The following is a 13,441-nucleotide window of genomic DNA, read 5'->3' as shown; positions in this document are numbered from 1 at the left end:
GAAAGAGTTACTGCTAAAACTTATTGGGAGAAGTTCCACGCCTGCTCATTAGTGAATCCACACCACTCCTCTGCTGTTAGGGGAGGAAGTTTCTGGTGTAAGAAAGAAGAATTAGATGACTTTTTGTGAAGCTGTACCTTCTCTTCCCTGGCAGAATTTATTCCATAATGGTGTCTGAATAATCTGGCTCTGCCCTGCCTTCCTTCATTTATACTCAAAACAAAGGGCTATGTTTAACACATTCTTACTACAAACTTCAAAAACTTCCAGTGGATTTCGCTGATAACCTCTTCCTCTGCCACAATTTTAAGAAATGAAACACATCTGAAAACTCAAGACCTACTCCTTCGAAGTCCTGAGCACTCTTACAGGTGATTCTTGTAACTCAGTATGTGGGATGTGTTCAGCAACTCAGGCCTAAAACTGCTTAAGTAAGGAGCTAGTAAGATCAACAAATAATAGAAAAAAACAATATGAAAAAGCTAAAATAGTCCCTGTCTGCTTTATGGAATTAATTTTAAAAACTTCACTTTCAGAAAGGATCAATCAATGGACTTCCATTTTTTAAAACTTGGCAAGAGCTAACCATAGGAAACGCCTAAGACATCATGAGACTTGCAGTGTTTGAGTTCCATAAAGTAAATTAACAACTCAGAGGTGTCGATGAACTGCTTTAGCTGGCAGAAACGAACAGAAGCTGAGAAAGAAGAAAGCACTGATATTTAAAATGCGAGTTTCTAACTAAAAGATGGGTTTGCAGATGCAGGAAACCATTTATCCTCCCTCAGCAGCTGGGTTACTTTACAGATACTGGGCCTCAAAAGTTATGGAAACTTTGACAAATATCTTGCAATGTCTCAAGAAAAGTGAATGAAGAGCAAAACAAGGTCAAGAGCAATCCTTTTTTTTAAGCCCATCTGTTAAAAATTCAGCATCTAGTTAAGAAGAAGGCAGCATCTGTGAAAAGTAAATGCACTATTTCATTGCTTTCTAAGTCTTGCTAGGAAGCTATCAAAGACTGCAAGGACTTCTTGTTTAAACAAGCCTGAGTAAGAGGCAGAGGGAGGAAGACTGTAAATAAAGAAATCCATATAGAAATACAGACCACCTACCAAAATCTGCCATGGTTATCTGATTCTGAATGTTATGATTAATGTACCACCTGATTTTGATTTTACCTGGTGAAGACAGGCAAAGCAAGGAAGAGGTGTCCCTTTCTAACAACAAAGGGTGTTGTTTTAGTGGTTAATTATCTACATATCAGTTATATATATTGCTGTATCATTAGTAAATCCTTACTACAGGTCTCCATCTGCTCTTTTTCTTTTTTTTTGCACATTTTTCCACCTCTTATATACATGTAAGGGGTTACTATGTGCAAGCAAAGATGAATTACAGATGCATATGAGAAAAAGATTGAGCAACTCAAACATTAATTTCTGGACACCCAAACATTCCTACACATAAATTCCATATTAATCACTGCCTTAAAAAGGACTTTGATCGTGATGTTTTATTCCGAATAATATCAACATGCTCATACATGAATATGTTGAAATCTCACTGGAAACCTTTTGTTTGTCATTTTGCTATGCAGACTTCATTTTCTGAACTTTCCCTGACTCAGACTACAGGTTGGCAGCAGGCAGAAAGAAAGACTTTAGAGAAATATATTTAACATACACTTAGATTACAGTGACAATTATAGCTGTTGTCTCCATGTATGTTCCAAAGGCAACTTGTCATGTTCTGATGAACATGATGAACATGTCATGTGAAGAGCAAGAACAGAGAAAGGCTGAGCAAAATTTCATCAGATAAGGAAGAATAGGTTTTGGTGGCTCCCACTCAACAGGTTAGCAATGCAATTAGGACAAAAAGGCCCATCACTATTGGATACTTCTTATAAAATGCATTTAGGCTGAACAATTGATTCATACTGAAGATCTCTAGTAGCCTGTTGGCTGCTTAAATTACATCTTGAATGTGTTTGTGCCACAGATTAAGAAGACATGAGTAACTTCTTCCAACAGAAAAAGTCTTAGACTTCAAAAATATTTCACACATTGGCACTGTTCTTTGCCATATAATAAACAATTCACTGTCATGTGTCCCGCAAGAATGGACATCTAGGTTTTTGGCAAATGAGCAGAGCTAAATATTGCTAACCATTCAGGACTAAGAATCTAGTCTTAGCTGTCACAGGTATCTGCTAAAAAATGCATAAAATCAATCAGGCTTTTACTTTCTTTTATTATCCACTATGAAACTGCCTACTGAGAGAAAGTGGTAAACAAATTATTAATGCTTATTGGTAACATAACTGCAATCTCAAACAGTTTACCATTTTACAGCTTAATGCACGTGTACATAAATCTTTGAAAACAACAACTGCCACACGTATCAAGAAAAATTGCAGCCCTTGCTTCCTCTGGGTAGCCAAGGGCTCAAGAAGAATGAAAAATGATGGAGAACCAGGCTACAGCAGAGGAAAAATCACTACCGAAAAAGTAAGTTTGCCTGCTCTGCACCAGGGTCAGACAGCGCTATAAATTGCTTGTGTCAGGGAGGAACTCCCAAATCTTCCTTCGAAGAGCCCTTGCTTGCAGAAGAAAGCTTTCTCCAACATCCTTAATATTTCATATTCCTGAAGGTATACTGTCACAAATGAATACAAGAAGACAAAAAGAGAAAGGTAGGGCAAGCAATACATGGTTCAGCACATAAAATTCACATTTTCTCTCAAAGCAGTTGGAACGTAAAATTCTTCAAGTTTTCTCCAAGTTTGTTAAAATTACATTGGAAGTAAGGCAGTACAAACTGCTGCAGTTACAATTAACATGGCAAATGCATATTTGCTGCTGTCACTGTACTTTGGTTATAGGTTTTAAGAGCAGCAAATGCGACAAACATGAATGAAAGATCAAATTCATACTGAGGAATGTTACAATGCACAGTAATGCAAATCTTTCTGGAGAATTGTTTCTTCTTAGTTACATACATCTTGGTTTTTGCACTCAACCCAATAATGGGGCAGAGTATTCTTTCACCTGCCAATAGGATGCAAGAGACTGCAGGCACAAGAAATGGGAGGAGCAGAAACAAAGGCAGACAGCAGCTGTTATCACCCAGATCTATGGTAAACAGTGATCACACACACTGGTTCAGTGAACTGCAGTAGCCCTGAACACAACCTTCAACACCACCGTTAACAGGTATCATCTTTGGCTTTCCATGATGGTACCATGCATAAGAGCCAACAAAAGAGCGTATAAACTTACTTGGAGTGAAAATGCTCGTAAAGCAGGAATAGGGATTAAGGCAGCCATAAAGAAAGCAGTAACATTGCTGATAGATGTAAGGGCTACACTTGCTCCTGTTCGCTTCAAACATTCACCTGTTCTGTCCTGTAAAACAAATGATGTATCTTAAAAGCCAGGTGAATAAGGTGATGTCCTGCAAATGAAGGGGTCATCCTACACATATAACATGGTAACAGTGAAAAATTGCTACAGTGAAATTCTGAATACAAGTATGCATTTGAGAGTAGTGAGAATAAACAGTACACTAAGTATAATGTTCAGGAGAAAAGCAGATGGCACATGAAGTGCTCATGCTGTTTGAGGGTAGAAAATATTATCAAAGCTGATTCAGAATACAAAATTAAATGGGTTTATATCTGATATAAACCCATTATATCACTGGCATTATATCAAATCCATTTTATCGAACTGACATTATATCAAATACATCTGTAATTAAGTAGGATGCATTTTCCACTAGTCCCACTTGGTGTTCCCATTTTTCAGACAAAATAAGCATGGAGGCATAACATACCTATGCATCTTGAAGAACTATGTAAGAAAACAAAAAAAAACCCACCCAACCCAAACCCAGGGACCACACACAAAAACCACAGGGAAATCAAGATAAACACATGACCTTTCCCAACCCACCAGGCTATTTTGAAGCATATGGAGGTTGTAGTAGAGTGAGGTTGTAGTGCCTGCACGCCAAACTAGCTGGAAAGAGCACATGGAAGACACTGCTTGTACGGAACAGAATCAACAAATATACGCTGCTTTTAAATGGTTTGTAGTTTGTTTGGATATGAAACTTTTGAGTGTAAAAAGGTCAATAAAAGGAAAGAATCATAAAAGTGATGACACCATAGATTTCGTAATATTAATATGTTACACTTTGAAATGTGGTGGTTAGTTAGAAACACCAGAACAGAAACCCCCAAAAAATATAGAAAATAACTAGAATTTAAGGCCATAACAAATAAGTAGAGCCAGCAGTTGATACAAAAAAAAAGATAAATATTTGTTTTCTAAGCTGTCCTCCTCCATCTTTCCGCCTTAAGATTTTTGTGTTCTTCCCTTGAAAGCATTCTATCATTTGTCAGACTTATATTTGAGTTTGTTCCTAACTTTACACTTACTTTCATTGAAATTTTGGGCAGAATTTGGATTATGAAAATTAGTCTTTATATGACAATTATATATTTTAAATTTCAAGACAAAATAAATCTAAGACACTATTAAAAAAAATTATTTGAACATTCCAAAACATTCTATGATCGCATGTATTGCCATTATTTCCTATTTTGACAGAAATAAGAATTTCCAGACCCTAGAAAAAGCTTTTGAGAAAAAAGATAGGTATTTTTTAATCACTACTTATTAATTCTGGATACAATTATATTTTCCTACATAACATCTTTTGTTTTATCTTCCCCCAAATCCCCATTTGTCATTACCTCAAATGGAATTCTCTTATTCTGCCCTGTTTCACTAAATGCATGTGCCAGAAGGAAAACATCATCTACACCAACTCCAAGAGCAAGAAAAGGCAAAACCTTGAGGGAAAAACAAAACAAACAAAAAACAACAAAGCTGTTTTATGATCTGCCATGCAGCTAGCCATTAAATGGCTAATTAAAGCAACTTACATTACACTATACACAAATCCAAGGGTAACATGAAAATCAAAGGATGTGATACAGCTATTAACTTTTATTCTGGAATACTGCTGAGGAACTTGCAGTATACCATTTACAGGTATGCCAAAAATAATTCCGTTTTGGGGTAGACAAGGAATATCTGATAATAATTCAAGTTATAGTAAAAATATCTGCAGAATTTAAACATCCTCATATATTCAGACGTAAAGATGAAACCTACAGCTTACTATGTACAACTGGATGCCTCCACTCATACTGGGAACAGAAAAATCAAATAACCTGGAACCTAGTAATTACACAAACTGCATAATACCTGCCTTTTTAGTATCATTTAACAGCATGACCACGTAATTTCTTACGGTATAAGCTATTAGATGGGAGAAAGGCACAACTCTAGTGCCAAAATACTTTTGCAGCTTTTTTACCTCTTAAAGATTCAGTTGTGCTCATTTATCAACAGAGTACTTGTAATTTAACAGCAGACTTGTGTCTCCTAAATACCTGAGTTGTGGCAGCATTAAAGGAAATTCCAATCAATGAGCACAGGCCCAATCCTGCAGCCACTGAGAGTGCAACCAACAAGACTCCTGCCAGCCCCACGGCACCCTGAGACTTGGCACAGTCCCACCGCAGCATTGTTAAACAGGCGTAGGCAAGCTAAAGCAAGGGGAGGGGGAAGAAGTTGAGGGGAAAAAAGCAAAATGTTAGAATGGATCCTTCTCTAACAGCTATCTCTTATCAACCAAAATACATACCCTTACAAACATTTTCAAGTAGAACAGACACATCACAGATGTCACACGGAGGAACACGTGAGACAAGTTTACAAACCATAGTTGGTATTTTATATATATCTAAAATGTTCTGGACTGTTGACTGGTAACAATAAAATCGACTATTTAATCCCTGCTCTACTAGCAGAGGAAATTAAATACATTTATTTTATTACCATTAGTAGGTAGCCACTAGCTACTCTGATAACACTGACGTCAGAAAATGACTTTAGGATGTCATCCAGGGTGGTCGTAGTAAAGGAGAGCACCTTCTGAGTAGAGTTTTGTGCAACACTTTGATGAACAACCTAGGAAAAGAAAAATAAAATTTGATGTGACTAAAGAAAAAATTTATTACCATCTTCTACAGCATCTGAAATCAACTACTTCAGCCTCAATGTCCCTGCGAAAGCCTTCACCCTACACAGAGATTATGCTGATGCTATACAAATGTGTTTGCAAGCTATTGATTATGAGACATGAATTTGCATCTTTCAGGAAAGGCTATTGCTTTCCCAGTCCATTCCAAACAATTGACTTGAACGCTCCTTCCGTAACTCCACCATGCATTTGCTGCAGCACGAGTTTTGCCTCTAGCCCAAGCCCAGCAATCTCTTTGGAGTACTCCTCTTTCCCCCTCCCTGCCTGGCCATTCACAGAGGTCAGAAGCAGCGCAGCAGAGGTCAGAGCTTGGGACACAGAGATCAGGCACTGTCACACAGCCTCCCCACCAGGGCTGCTGCTGTGGCTGGCTAATGTTTTCCAGATACTTTTAGAATAACCACCCCAACCAAAAGATTTTAATGCCAGCTAACTCTTCGGTTCCTTTTCAGCCCCAGCAAAGCAGAAGTCTCCCAGACAGCAAAGAGCAAAACTTTCATGGCTTCTTATATGTGAATAATAAGTAGCTCCTTCATTGGAGGTGGGGAAACAGCTTAAAAACTGAGGCAATGACTCGGTTCTGATTTAAGCATCTTCCTTGAAGAAAAGCTGTGACAGAAGCCAGTGGATCTTAGCAGGACTTCATAGTATGATATCTAGGTTATTTTCAACTTTACCTCAACATACATCCTCTGCCAGGCTTCCAGAATTGCTGCTGCCTTATCCTCATTCCAGTTGATATGTGAAACATATTCATACCCCTTGAAGTGCTCATACATTTGCTTAGGAGTCATTAACTGAAACATGGTTTGCAAAGCCTGGGCACTGTGACATGGAGAGAAGGGAGAGGAGAAAGAGGCATAAAACAAGCATTTTCAGGAAATTATTTTCATGACATCAATTCCCAAATAAGACCCTCACAGGAGCTTGCATGAGTTCTTGTTTTATAGGGCACATGTTTGTATTAAAATTGAACAGAGCATAATTATTCTACTGTGAATCTGGTGCAGCTGTACTGGTCTATGCAAGTACTGAGGCTAAATCTGTTTTCACTGAAGTTAATGAGAGTTTTGCCATTATTTGCAATAGGATCAGTTTCAGGAGCAAAGAATGTAACCCTACAAATCAGTTATAAAGATCATGATTGATTGATAGACAGATTACTGTCAGGATGCCGCAGGAACACTTATTTCTACAAGATCTTGTAAATGCCGTTGGCAATTTGGCATTTGAAGACCTTGGTCTTTTTCAACCCTTGGAGACAAATGCCAGATTAAATTCCTGACAACCAACCTGCAAGGACAACCTGACAACCAAATGCTTGACAATCTGCAAAGAGTACACAATGGCAACCACTATCCATCCTGAATTTCCACAGTGTGCAACTGTACCCAGTAGTTTCAGAAGCTTAAGGAACTATTTTATTTTTCATTAAAAATACTTTCATTAAAAATACATGCTTTGGCTACTTGTTGAAAAACTTACCAATGTTTAGTGTGAATGTAAAAAAAGGTCAACATTCACATTAAAAGTTCTAGTAAAAGTTCTCTATATTAAATATGGAAGAATTACAGAATCAAAGAATAGTTAGGGTTGGAAAGGACCTTAAGATCATTTAGTTCCAACCCCCCTGCCATGGGTAGGGACACCTTACACTAGACCATGTCGCCCAAGGCTCTGTCCAACCTGGCCTTGAACACTGCCAGGGATGGAGCATTCTCAACTTCCTTGGCCTCTTCCAGTGCCTCACCACCCTCACATTAAAGAACTACTTCCTTATATCCAACCTAAATCTCTCCTGCTTTAGTCTGAACCCACTACCTCTTGTCCTACAACTACAGTCCCTGGTGAATAGTCCCTCTCTGGCACCCTTGTAGGGCCCCTTCAGATACTGGAAGGCTGCTATGAGGTCTCCACGCAGCCTTCTCTTCTCCAGGCCCCAACTTTCTCAGCCTATCTTTATATGGGAGGTGCTTCAGTCCCCTGATCATCCTCATGGCCCTCCTCTGGACTTGCTCCAACAGCTCCATGTCCTTCTTATGCTGGGCACCAGAACTGCACTCAGTACTCTAAGTGAGGTCTCACGAGAGCAGAGGGGAGGGACACGATCACCTCTTTTGACCTGCTGGTCACACTTCATTTAGTTTAGTATGGCCTACATTTTTCAGAACAGTTCTATTTCACAGGTTTTTGCCCCCACTGAAACCCAATGTTCCACGACTTCTTCAAGAAGTCTGAAACAAAGGGCTTTGTTTTAAATGCCAGCTCAAAACTTGTTCAAGATGAAGGGACACAGAAATAGACTTTTCTCTATATTGATCCTGAACAAAAAGTTCAGTGGAGGTTTTGGAATTCTGAGAAGTCAAATGAATGGCACATTACCCAAATTATTTTTCTCCTCCTTTTCCTTTGATTGTATTTTAAAACATGCTCAAAAGTGTTCAGTGCTTTAAACACTGTTCAACATGCATTCTATAAACAAAACTGCCAAGAAAAAGCCTTCTTCCTGAGCAATGTACACTATCATTCTGAGTTTAGAAGCAGGAAGCAATGACTATTCCTTAAATTTAAACTACCTAATCACTCCTTCAAGTTCTTTCTTGTGAGGTATGTCCTCCTAAACTAGGATTCATGAAGGGCAGTAGATTTTGCATGATCCTCCCCCATACCTCAAAACCCAAACTCTAACAAAGAAAAACTCTTGACATTTTCTTTAAACATTTACCTGACAAGTTTACCAGAACTGTTCTTAACCGTACCACCTATAATCAACTCCTCCTGCCAATGCATGTATTTTCTTGACAGTCCATAGCATCCACCACTCAAAACAGGAGCTACATCAAGAGGCTAGAAAAAATTGTAAAGAAAAAATGAATCAGTTTCATATCTTTAGAACAACTCATACCCTAATTCAACACCCAGCGTACCAGAGCAACACTATTACAAAGACCATCTAGGAGGTCTACAATGAGAAATGTTTTCAACAAATCAAACTGAACAGATCAGGTGGGTACTTGATGATCAGACTAATTTCTCCACAGTCTGAAGTGATTGATAAACGGATACATAAAACTGGTGTCTGTGACTTTAAATTCTCCACAAAATTTAACAAAACTGGTGCTATTTTTAAAGAAGGCTTTGCTGCGCTGCGTGAGTATATTATCAGCCATATTCCAGAAGTGGCTATGTCTATCTAAGGCATCAGGTTTGCTCAAGTGCCACACCACTGCATTGCCATTCCCAGCCAGTAGCTGATAAGTGTACTCTCACTCCAAATACATGGGATCGAGCACTGCATCACGGAATGAAGAAAAGTTCGTGACTGTGGGCTAAGAGCATGTAACAGGAACAGAAAGAATTTATCACTCAAGAATACAAACTATATATTGCTTGGAAGAAAATGGTACCTTCTTCTCTCCTCTCTCTCCCTCCCAACCCTGGCCACCCTTGAAAAGATACACAGAAGGACAAGGAAACTTACTTTGGTGGAATTTTTATTGGGAGCTGTAATTGGGCAATCGGGATCAGCAGGATTCAGGCAGGGTCGATCCATATAACCATGACCAACCTCTGCTTTATTCAGCATTTCTTCCCAGCTCTCCACTTGGTAGTTTATTTTCTTTAACTCTTCCAAGAATTCTAAGGGGTCAAAGTTGATCCACTGCAAAGGAGGCTTCCCTCTGCAAGAGAAACCAGGAAAAAATGACACACACAGAAAAGACAAAAGAAGTACCAAAACAAACATACTTTTAAAATTCATATTTGCACAAATAATTGAGTTATTTTCTGTTACAAATTAAAACCTTTTTCTTATAATGTTGTTTCATAAAATGTCAGGCATGCTTTAATTAGATTTGTTTATGTACTTTTCTTGCAGACCAGTTGCAATTTTAACAAAAATACTCAGTTCTTAAAAAGAACTGTGGAATATCCACAGGTCAAAAATACTTCCCATTTACAAGCAAAGCAAAACAAATCATCAAGCACCTAAATAACAAAAAAGCAGCCAACTGCTGCTTCAAAGAATTAGGGGGGGAGGAGAGAAAGGAAAAAAGAGTGGGGGCTGAGGAAAGAAAACCTTTCTCATAGTATCAGATTACTTCTTGCTAGTCTAATAATCATCTTGCAAATGTAATCAATCAATATAACTGATCTTTGTTTATCTGTAACAATGCTGCGCTCCTTCAAATGCCCTGGCAGCTTGACTATCAACCATCAAGCTCTCCTGCTACCATGGCTGTCACCACTATTGCTGTCAGGTCTCCCACCCCCCACTTCTGAATTTGTGATGTTGACAGACTAGAAAGGCTTTTGGCTGCCTTATTCTGTGGTTCAAACCACACTGTATCTGCTTAACCAGGCTTAAGTCATTATTCTGAATCTCCCAACCAGAAAACACAAACCCCCTTATTTCCCCATCTAAAACTGTACACTAAAGGTTAGGAGATGGCCATTGCAAATTGCTTTTACAGAGACATGCAAACCAGGACAGAAACAATAACTCAAATGCTAACTCTTGCATAATTAACAGAAAATGCCTGCACAGATTAACAATTAACTCTTTAAAGGATTCAGGGCATATAATATCACACTTGTAAACTGTGAGAAACCACCCATAAAAGATACTATATGGTTTCTTTAATGATCTTATAAGCAAAGGATTTGTTCTTTAGTCCTCAGGAAGACTTGAGATTTAACCCAAGACATTTTCTTAGGAATTCCCAGCCAATCAATTTTTTTTGGGGGGGCGGGGAAGGTGAAGGGAGAGAGGGGTGGTACATACACAAAATCAAACCAAACCAAAGCAAACACCAGAAACAAATTTATATCAGGGAAGAAAAAAAAAACCAAACCAACCAAAAAAAACCAAAAAACAAAACCCACACAATTCTTAAAGCTTGAATTTAGAAAAATTTTTTTGCATGCTAGCAGAAAGGGAAAAATAAGGTAGGATTTAAATCAATGCCTACAAATTATCTCTTAGAAACAGGAAAATCTTTGTTCAGTGGGAAAAAAAAAAGAAAAAAAAATCCATGCATATTTTCTATAGAGACACTACACTTTGTCTTTTACTTTTCTGCTAAACCAGTATCTGAGTAAACAATGGGAATGCAACTGAAAAATCATACAGTTATACAATTAAAATCAGTCAGACCAGAAAGTCATAAAAAACCATGCTTACAAAAGGTAGGCAGTTCCTGACTGTAGCTTTGCTCCCTCCCAGAAGCAGTCCAAAGGGGTGATAATTAAGCAAGGATAAAGATATTCTATGATCTGTCAAAATCAAAAAGGGGAAAACCACAGTTATACTAGAATATAATCAAAGCAACACAAGCTGAATCATGAGAATAGACAAATCTTGTAACTAAATGCTGACTGCACATACCTGGTCCATGTAACCTGCTTCTGTGATGAGTTCTCCTGATTTGTAACATAAATGTTCCAATTTCCACTGTCTGTAAGAAATACAAAGAACGGGGTTTTTTCTGTCCTGGGTTCAACTGTAACTGTCATTTTTCTCCTTCTTAGTACCTAGTGCAGGACATTTTCTTACACTATTACTGAAAAGTTCTCTTTAAAATGTAACAGACATTTCAAATTGTAACTCATATACACATATTGTCCTCAAGCAGTAAAGCACTAAGGCAAATATTATTCAGCACAGATGAAAATGCCTCACCAAAAAAAAAAAAAAAAGGAAAGACCTTTCTTTTAGTAGTTACAGACAAGACACTTGCTTCAGTTACTCTCACACTTTCTGTAAAACTCATTAAAAATAATGGAGCTGCTTTTGGATGTTCAGCCTAGTCAACAGACGTTAAAGGGACAAAAATCTATCTTCATATAAATGAGACCGTTTGTGACTTAAGATGCTACTCAGTGACAGAAGAGAGAGAGAAGCCAGCTCCAGCTCAGAAGACTAGACTATTCCCAGCTGACAGACACACACAGAAGAAATGAAACCACTAGGATTTCTGCCCTCCTTTTTCAGCTATGTGTCAACTTCCACTGCCATGACTTCTGACACCTTAGAGAAGGCAGGAGCCGTGTTAAACATAATTGGAGCTTCTGCATTAGTTCACTGAGGCATCAGCTGGATGTGCTGAAAAGATGGGCTGAAAGACAGGGGCTTCATACCTCACAGGCAGCACCCCTAGGCAGATCATCATGTAATCAGTAACCCCGGAGGAACCACTTTTCAGGGAGACATCTCACTAGCCTAAAGCGGGTACCTTGCTAAGGTGCACCTTTATTATTTTTTGTTGGACCACACACAGCTTCCAACCTTCAGCTGCACACACAGACACTCTGAAGGCCAACTCTACTGTCTATGTTATTAAACAGCTATTATTCCACCCACAGCCATTTCTCACACATCTGCATTTCCCTTTATATCCAAGATGGATAGTATCCTGTGCTGCTGATCACAACCGTTATGTGCCTCATGATGGTGTCAGCAACTGAATTCAATTCTAGTATGAAAGAGTTTCCAATGTTAGGAATCCTATCCAGAAGGTCCTATGTTTAAGACCACAGATGCTACTCCTTTACCAAGACCAATGCTGGATACTGCAGCACTGCTCATGGGGGTACATTCTCACAGTCTCTTCCAACACTACTTACTCCTTCTTATTTGTTGAAATCCAACTTGTCACTACTATGATGGCACAAAGTCAAGTATCAGAAACCAGTGATACTCAAATCAAAACACAGTCCAAAGTAAAAGACTCTGAAGTGCTGTTCAAAAATAGATGGAGGGAAGCATGCACCCACTTTTTAGCTGTTAGACATGGTAAGAAAACTTTTGCTTTTTCCCTTACCTGTTGTACATATAGACATGTACTCTGCTGGCCTGAAGTGCAGAGTCAAGGTGCTGTCGGAGTGCTTCTGTTGTTAGTACGTTAGCACCATCTTCCTGTGGAGTCTGGATCATAAGCTGAGGGTTAAACATGGCCTCTTCTCCAATCTTCTGCCGTGTGTAATTTAACTCCCGACTCACTCGTCCACCAACTGATGGATAAATATCAACAGCTTTGTTATTAGCCAGTGACTGCAAAATACTGGATTCACTTGATGAGCACTCTCCTGTCAGAAAAACTTGACCATGTTCATGGGCTATTTGGTCTCAAACTGATCACAGTTTACCTCTAAAACTATTACTTGAGTAACACTGCAAAAACTCCCATGTTCCTCATTAAAATACCATTGCCTCTACTGCACTAAAACATCGACACATAAACTGGAGCCTCGAACTGTTTTGTCTACATTATAACCAATATACCATATGTAAAAATTAAAAAAAGAAAGCAAAAAGAAAAAC

At 38.5% G+C, this 13,441-nt stretch overlaps 1 protein-coding gene across 1 annotated transcript in view; it reads right to left on the bottom strand.

Annotated features, from left to right (window-relative positions):
- PTCH1 (patched 1) overlaps positions 1 to 13,141 on the bottom strand; it is a gene marked incomplete at its 3' end in the record, with an annotated part of 30,956 nt that extends 17,815 nt beyond the window's left edge. Inside the window, exons 1-10 of the mRNA XM_010024558.1 lie at positions 12,942 to 13,141; positions 11,507 to 11,576; positions 11,303 to 11,394; positions 9,602 to 9,800; positions 8,846 to 8,967; positions 6,798 to 6,945; positions 5,916 to 6,047; positions 5,468 to 5,623; positions 4,763 to 4,861; positions 3,282 to 3,407 (exon numbers count right to left, since the gene is read on the bottom strand). Of these exons, the coding sequence (XP_010022860.1) occupies positions 3,282 to 3,407; positions 4,763 to 4,861; positions 5,468 to 5,623; positions 5,916 to 6,047; positions 6,798 to 6,945; positions 8,846 to 8,967; positions 9,602 to 9,800; positions 11,303 to 11,394; positions 11,507 to 11,576; positions 12,942 to 13,072 (1,275 nt within the window). The remainder of the gene's footprint in view (positions 1 to 3,281; positions 3,408 to 4,762; positions 4,862 to 5,467; positions 5,624 to 5,915; positions 6,048 to 6,797; positions 6,946 to 8,845; positions 8,968 to 9,601; positions 9,801 to 11,302; positions 11,395 to 11,506; positions 11,577 to 12,941) is intronic.
- Positions 13,142 to 13,441: the final 300 nt, after the last annotated feature.

This window comes from Nestor notabilis, unplaced genomic scaffold, assembly GCF_000696875.1.
Source record: "Nestor notabilis isolate BGI_N333 unplaced genomic scaffold, ASM69687v1 scaffold24591, whole genome shotgun sequence".
In the NCBI taxonomy this organism is placed as follows: domain Eukaryota; kingdom Metazoa; phylum Chordata; class Aves; order Psittaciformes; family Psittacidae; genus Nestor; species Nestor notabilis.
Note: the sequence above shows the minus strand (reverse complement) of the source record. Positions and strands in the feature narration are given on the sequence as shown.